Raw genomic sequence first — 7,717 nt, 5'->3', positions numbered from 1 at the left:
TGTGTGAGTCTGGGTTTTACTTTTTAAGAGGAAGCTTGTCCAGCTGCTTGGGTGCATCCACAGTTAGCCATAGACTCTCCCAGGGTTAAATTCTGAGCTGGTATGTTTATTAAATAGGGAGAAAAGGTATGTGTAACCTCAAGGTTATGACAGGCTGAAAAGCCGAGATGTTGACTACAGAAGAATGTTTGTGTTGGAGCAGATCTGAGAACCAGAGCAGATCACTTAGAACTCAGGCTGTCCTGGGCTAGGTGCTTCCTTTGATTCCCTTCTTTCCTGGAAAGTTTTTGGAATTTTGAATCTTCAATTAGTTGACAGTCTTCCTTTTCCCTCCCCACTCCCCAAATCCCTTTTGGCTGCTGCTTGCTGCCACTGCTTCTGCCTTGTGTTTCATTGCTGATTCCTATTTGCAATCCTCGTTCCCCCCCACCACCTAAAGATATTTGATATATGAGAATGAAGTCTGGTGGTTCTGTTTTTCCTTCAGAACTGAGTGGGAAGTCAAACTGGCTTTGAAGGCTTCCCTTCCCTGTTGCCCTCACTACAAAATGGATAATATTTGAATATAGAAGCCAGAGAGAACTGGGAGCTGGAGAATGTTTTCGTCTTATTGTGTGATGTTCTCCCCATATGAAATTTCTTCTTTCCTCTGGTTACTGCCTGAGACCACCACAAAGTGGTGAGTTCTGCGTTAGTCTTAGCTCTAGGTTTCCTGCTCCTTTTTGGTGACTACGTGGAGCTAGATAGATGGAATGTCAAGAAGGGGGTTCTCATCCTCCTTTACTGTGGCTTGTCTTTTATGTCCCAGACTGAGGAGGCAAAGTAATGGACAGTTAGTGCCTTTATTGCCCCAAAGTGAGCTGCAGCAGTCAGCAGCAGTGGTTCAGCTTTCAGTCTTGGGTTTCTAGGGAAGGTTTGGACACTGTCGAGGGAGATTTTGATGGTGGCATTGAATAGACTTAGAGCTCCCATCATTGCATCATAGGATTTAGGTGGGGATGGACCCCCAAGATGAACTAGTCTAACCTCCTGATTTTCCAGCTGAGAAGCCCATGTTAGAGGAGGCCAGGCAGCCTCATCTAATGTGGTCTGTTTTCCAGATGAGCCTTTCAGACAGGTTCATTTAAAACAGGGCATCACTTTGGATCAAATCCTATTGATTTGTAACTCAGTTCAGCTCCTGTCCCATACTACCTCTGGAGAGATAGTATGGGAAGTCAAGATCAAGGCCCTTGTTTAGCAAGCAGATGTGATGTGTGGCCAGTTGACAGGGGCTGCTGGCTTTGGAGGATCTTCTTTGTTGGAGAGTTTAAATCTTAACCATTGTTATCTGTTATGGTAGAGGCAATCTGGATTCTGGGCTTTATGAGACAGTTAAAAGACTGATTAGGTTGTTCCTCAGAACCTAATAGGCCCTGGAATTCTCCAGTCTTTACAGCTCCCCCATTAGAGCATAAGAAGGGGGAGAAGAAACAGGGGCTACTGAATCCTAGCCAAATCAGCCCAGACTTTGATTATTAGAGCAGCTGATTAAGAGGGCAGGAGGGAAGTGTAAAGGGGATATGTGTGGATTGCAAAGGAAGCTTCTAAGAGGCCTTAGGATGGTGAAATGAGGGCATGTGTCAGGGCAGCTGCTCTCTGGCTTATAGCACACTGGCTGGGTAGTCAAAAGGGAGAGCTGGATGTGCCTGCTCTCTGACAGGAGTTGTGTTGTGGTGGAGGCAACAGCTGTGATTTTTAGGTAGGCTCTTGGGCAAGCGGAGGAAGGTAGAGTGCTAGATGGCTGACTGCCCATGGATAGCCGGATTTTTCCCAGTTCCTGTCGTTTGACTGGGTTTTCTCTCTTCCCTACAGAACTGTTCATCCTAGGAGCCTACTGCTCTGTGCTCACCCTGGCTGGCCGTCACACCACTGATTGGGGAATCTCTATCTCTGCCAATCAGCTACAACCAACCCCCGGTGCTTTCACAGCCATTTGGTCAATGACTTGGGAACTGGTTTAATAAAAAGCTTCTTGCTGTGCCTCTGAGGTGCTAGAGATTTAGCTCTGGGCCAAGGCCTCTGCCCCAACCACTGGTGGGCAACTGTCTCTGTGTGTTGAGTCACCTCAGGCGGGAAACTGAAGCCGTTACTGTCCAAACCCTGTTTCTTCTTCCCAAGCATGTCAGAAAGCTGGCAGCAACCCCCTCCCCCTCCAGCCCCACCACAGCAGCCCCCGCCCCCGCCTCAGCAGCAGCAGCAGCACCATGCCGAGCCCCCACCCGCCCTGGCGGAACACTCAATCCCCCCAAGTGCTGCGGAGAATCCCCTGGGCTGTGCCGTCTACGGCATTCTCCTGCAGCCCGATCCCAACTTGCAGCACCACCAGCACCCGCCACTGCAGGCCCCCACCGAGCCGTCCCACAAGTGCGGGGTGTGCGGCCATGACCTGACCCACCTCTCGAGCCCTCACGAGCACCAGTGCCTGCCGGGCCATGACCGCTCCTTCCAGTGCACCCAGTGCCTGAAGATCTTCCACCAGGCCACGGACCTCCTGGAGCACCAGTGCATCCAGGTGGAGCAGAAGCCCTTCGTGTGCGGCGTGTGCAAGATGGGCTTCTCGCTGCTCACCTCCCTGGCGCAGCACCACAATGTGCACAGCGGCAGCGTCATGAAGTGCTCCATCTGCGAGAAGACCTACAAGCCTGCTGAGGCCGAGACGGCGCAGTCGGCAGCGCCTGCGCCCGAGCCCGTGGAGAAGCCCTACAGCTGCTCCATCTGCCAGAAGCCCTTCAAGCACCTGTCCGAGCTGTCCCGGCACGAGCGCATCCACACGGGTGAGAAGCCCTACAAGTGCACGCTGTGCGACAAGAGCTTCAGCCAGTCGTCTCACCTGGTGCACCACAAGCGCACGCATAGCTCCGAGCGGCCCTACAAGTGCACCGTGTGCGAGAAGACCTTCAAGCACCGCTCACATCTGGTGCGCCACATGTACGCGCACTCCGGGGAGCACCTCTTTAAGTGTCCGGCCTGCGAGCTGCACTTCCGGGAGTCCTCGGAGCTGCTGCAGCACGCCTGCACACCCAGCGGGGAGCGGCCCTTCCGCTGCGGGGAGTGCCAGAAAGCTTTCCGCCGGCCCTCCGACCTGCGGCAGCACGAGCGCACGCACAGCGAGGAGCGGCCCTTCCAGTGCGACCTGTGCGAGATGAGCTTCAAGCAGCAGTACGCCCTCCTGCGGCACCGGCGCACGCACAAGACCCCGAGTCCTGCTGCCACGGCGGCTGCTGCAGCGGCTGCGGCGGAGCCCTTCAAATGCGCACTGTGTGAGAAGGGCTTCGCACAGCCGGGCCATCTGGTCTACCACCAGCACGTCCACAGCCTGGAGAGCATCTTCAAGTGTGGCGTCTGCCAGAAGGGCTTCGACCAGTCTTCCGAGCTACTGCGGCACAAGTGCTCCCAGAGCGCCGAGCGTCCCTTCAAGTGCACCGTGTGCGCCAAGGCTTACAAGCGCGCCTCGGCCCTGCAGAAGCACCAACTGGCCCACTGCGCCGAGAAGCCCCTGCGCTGCACGCTCTGCGAGCGCCGCTTCTTCTCCTCCTCCGAATTCGTGCAGCACCGCTGCGACCCGGCCCGCGAGAAGCCCCTCAAGTGCCCGGACTGTGACAAGCGCTTCAAGTATGCCTCGGACTTGCAGCGGCACCGGCGGGTGCACACCGGGGAGAAGCCCTACAAGTGCCCCTCCTGTGACAAGGCCTTCAAACAGCGTGAGCACCTCAACAAACACCACAGCGTGCATGCCCGGGAGCAACAGTACAAGTGCATGTGGTGTGGGGAGCGCTTCCTGGACCTGGGGCTGCTGCAGGAGCACAGCACCCAGCACACCGCTGAGGGCGCCTACCAGGTGGCCGCCTGCCTGCCCTGAGCGGCAGCCCCGGCCTGCTGGCCCAGCCTGCCAGGCCTTCCTCTTCACTGCGGCTCTCCTACCATGCACAGTGTCTTCACCGGCCTGGGGGCAGGGAGGAGGCAGAGCCCAACTCCGCAAGCTCCCCCCTTCCCTAGTGACAGCTGAGCGGGCCCCTCTCTGTGAGGGAAATTCAGAGCCACACCTCGGCAGAGACCAGTTTGGTCCTCTTCTCCAGCGCCAGGCCCCTCTCCGCATTTTCCAGCCCAACTAGAACCAGACCTGGGAGTGTGGCCTGCAAGAAGCCTGCTGCCGCAGCTCTTGCTGATGGCTGCAGGTACTGCGACTTTGAACCTGCACACGGTGATGGTGTGACGATAGGGAGGGCCTTCCGCTTCTCCAGAAGGAAGCACCACACAGCCCAGCCGGCAGGGACCTGGAGGAGGCCAGTGCCTGTCCATGCACTTGTCACAAGGGCACTATTTATGACCATTTGATTAAAAAGGACCAGAGACAGAGGCTTCCTTGGCCTTAGGAGAAAGGCTTCCGAGCCTTTCTCTATTGGGGAGCGGGGAGGAAGCCTCTCCTTCACTGAGAGTTCAAAGATCAATTTCCCTATTTAAGGGTGGCATCATCTCTGTCATCTTGGCGTTTCTTAGTTGGTCATGATGCCATCTTAAAGTGGCAGACCTTGGCAGGACAGGACCGCTGTGTGTGGGGACCAGGATCCTTGGACACTACAGCAGATGAGGAAAAGACAAAGGGCAGAGAACATCATCCCTGAGCTCTGGGTTTTTTTGCCTTTTTTTTTTGGAGGAGCACCACTGATGCCCCTTTCTTATTTAAATAACAATGTTAGAAGGCTTCTAGTTTGATGGAATGGGTGAGAGCTAAGCTTTGCCCAGCCCCGTCCTCATGATCAAGACCAAGTTTGGCCTGTAGATGCAAGGAAGGGCAAACTTTGAGGCGTGGGGAGTGAGCCTGGTCCCTGGGTCATCCTTTTGTCACTTGGCCCTTCTTTCCTTTCCGTGTGAATGATTCTATTGAGTTGGGACAAGAAAGGAGCTTTCCACAGCCCGCAGCCTGGGTGGCCCGATTTGTCTGAGCTGATGCAACCTGTATTGTGGATGTCACCCAACAGAGGATGCTTCATTCAGTGTCTGTACACTTCCTGGGTCAGAGGGGTGATTCCTGGAGTTAACTGACTGGCTGCTTTGGGGGCAGTTTGAGACTTGGGGGTGGGGGGAGGGGGGAGTTGGGAATAGGAGGAATAGAAGAAGGGGAAACATAGTTAAAAGGAACAAAGACAAATAACCAACCTGATAACCACTTGGCTAGAGCTGGCCCCATGCATGCTTCCGGCCATATTTAATGGTATGGTAGGCCTTTCAGTTTCTCTTCAAAAAGCCTTTGTCCAGACTGACTGGTTAGAGATCAAGCTGGGCCTACTCTGGCCCCAAGAGAATGCCAGGAAATTTGGTGCAGACCAGGAGAGAGACTAAATGCTTTTGTTTTTTAAATCCACTCACTCCCACTCTACCTGTCCATGATCCTGGGGCTAGAAAGAGGACTGGAAGCAAATCTGATCAAGGAGTCCAGTGGAGCTAGTCCCACTCAGCTTTAAGGAGTGAAAGTGGAAACAGTCCTCCTCCTCCTCTCCAGGCCAGCCCTCAGGGAAGAGCTCCTCTTCCCACCTTGACTGTTAAGCTGCCTCAAGAGATATAGAACCAGACCTTACAAAAGTTGCTGTCTGCTATTTTTCATTTTGCTTTCTAAAAGCAGTTTGTTAATATTCACAAAGTTGTATAGTTTAATTTCTTGTCATTTTGGATCTTCTATAAAAAGATATGCAAAAAAGATTTCTTTGGTTTTAGGCAGCCATTTTGGATGTTATCGCCACTTGGGTCAAGGTATGCTTTTGGGAGGGAAAATGCAGCCATCTCCAAGGAAAGCTAAGCTCTCCAGGTCCTTTTTCCAAGGGGACAAAGGGAACTTGAATATTGAGGCGTTCCAGAGCCACCCAAGCTGAAGGTCGTTTCCCTCCCCTAGGTGGCACTGTGCCTGGCACAAAGGAAAGATTAAGAAATGATTTGAAAGCCATTCATTCCTCCCCATGGTCCCCAATGGGGGCACATTGCAAATTGAGGCCAGTGTCCTAGTACTTGTGAATTCAGCAAATATTCATCAAGGACCTACTATGGACAAGACCCTGGGCTCAGTGTTCAAGATGCAGGAATGAACAAAAAAAAAAAAAAAATGACAGCATCCAAACTTGGAAAGGGTTAGGGATGCTCTGCACATAACAGGTTCAGCAGGGGAAGAATGTGGAAGTGCTACCTGGCAGTTTAGACTCCTAAGACTGGAGTCAGGGTGGAAGGGACCCTAGGAATGGGCTAGTCTAATCACTCATTTTAGGAATGCCAGAGAGTCTAAATGACTTGGGTGAGGCCACATAGGCCATACGTGGGTAGTGGAGCCTATACTGGAACCCACATCTTCCAACTTCCAATCTGTTGGCTGCTGAGCTGGGCCTTGCAAGGAGTAAGATCTTGTGACCAGCAGGCCTTGTGGTTAAGAGTATCAGACAAAATTGGGGAATATCGAAGTCCAGTTTGGCTGGGAGATGGAGTACATGGAAAGGAAGAGAGGGCGAAAAGATTGGAGCCATAAGATGGAAGACTTGAGGACTTAAAATGTGGCCAGGGGCAGTTTGTAGTTTATCCTCTGGGCACGAACGGGTAACTGCCAGTCAATAGTGAGTGGTCAGGGTTGGGCATTAGGAATATTAATGTGACACCTGAGATTGAAATGGAGAGAAACTACTTGGGGGACTCATGGAAAGAAGGCCCTTGAGGCAGAGCTGCCAGAGGCAGACAGGGTCTTGGTGGTCGCCCTACCTCCTTCTCTCTTGTGCATTCACAAATCCCAACAAGAGGCAGTAATAAAGGGTGTTCAGTCTCCCTTTCTGATCCATGGCACATAGAAGCAGAGCACTCCCCATTCTCCTTGGTACAAAAGCCTTCCTGGGCTGCCTCACTTCTCACCCCCATCTTCTTGTCACTAGCTTTCTTGGGCAGTTGGTCACTTTACATCCTTTTTTAAGCCTTGGTTTACTGGGCCCACTTAGAAGATGGTATGGGCAGTCACAAAGGACAGAGAGGGTGTAGTCTAGAGCTGCTTCACCAAGTTTTCCTGTGGCAGAAAGCTGTGACTTGCTAACTACATTGGGTTCCTTGGGAGACTGACTTAAAGACGGTCAGGCTAGTATCAGCCCTAAGCAAAGGTTCAAAGCCATTCAGTTGGTCATTAAGTGCCTGTTAATCTCCCTTTTTGTATTTTTTCTCCCCTCTGATATTTTCTCCTCACCCCAGGTTTCCAGACCCAATCTATTTATATAGAGTGGCAGCCTGAGCAAGGTTAACTGGTCACTAAAAGCAGCAAGTTATTTCCTTTTCCTGGGCATGTGCATCTTATTAATAAGCCTTCTGGACCTTTAGATTCTTTTTTAATTAAAACCCTTGCCGGGGGCAGCTGGGTAGCTCAGTGGATTGAGAGCCAGGCCTAGAGACAGGAGGTCCTAGGTTCAAATCCGGCCTCAGACACTTCCCAGCTGTGTGACCCTGGGCAAGTCACTTGACCCCCATTGCCTACCCTTACCAATCTTCCACCTATAAGTCAATATACAGAAAGTTAAGGGTTTAAAATTAAAAAACAAAACAAAACAAAAAAAACCCTTGCCTTCCATCTTAAAATCAGTACTATGTATTGGTTCCAAGACAGAAGAGCAGTAAAGGTAAGGCAATGGTTTAGTGACTTGCCCAGGGTTACACAACTAGG

General features: G+C 52.1%; 1 protein-coding gene across 1 annotated transcript; it reads left to right on the top strand.

Annotated features, from left to right (window-relative positions):
* The first annotated feature begins 1,857 nt into the window (after nucleotides 1-1,857).
* ZNF319 (zinc finger protein 319) lies at nucleotides 1,858-5,086 on the top strand. The gene has a single exon (XM_044660453.1). It carries the CDS (start codon nucleotides 2,162-2,164, stop codon nucleotides 3,899-3,901), a length of 1,740 nt encoding a protein of 579 aa, XP_044516388.1. The 5' UTR covers nucleotides 1,858-2,161; the 3' UTR covers nucleotides 3,902-5,086.
* The last annotated feature ends 2,631 nt before the right edge of the window (nucleotides 5,087-7,717 follow it).

Source organism: Gracilinanus agilis, chromosome 2 (genome assembly GCF_016433145.1).
Source record: "Gracilinanus agilis isolate LMUSP501 chromosome 2, AgileGrace, whole genome shotgun sequence".
Classification (NCBI taxonomy): Eukaryota; Metazoa; Chordata; class Mammalia; order Didelphimorphia; family Didelphidae; genus Gracilinanus; species Gracilinanus agilis.
This window is presented reverse-complemented; position numbering and strand designations above follow the sequence as displayed.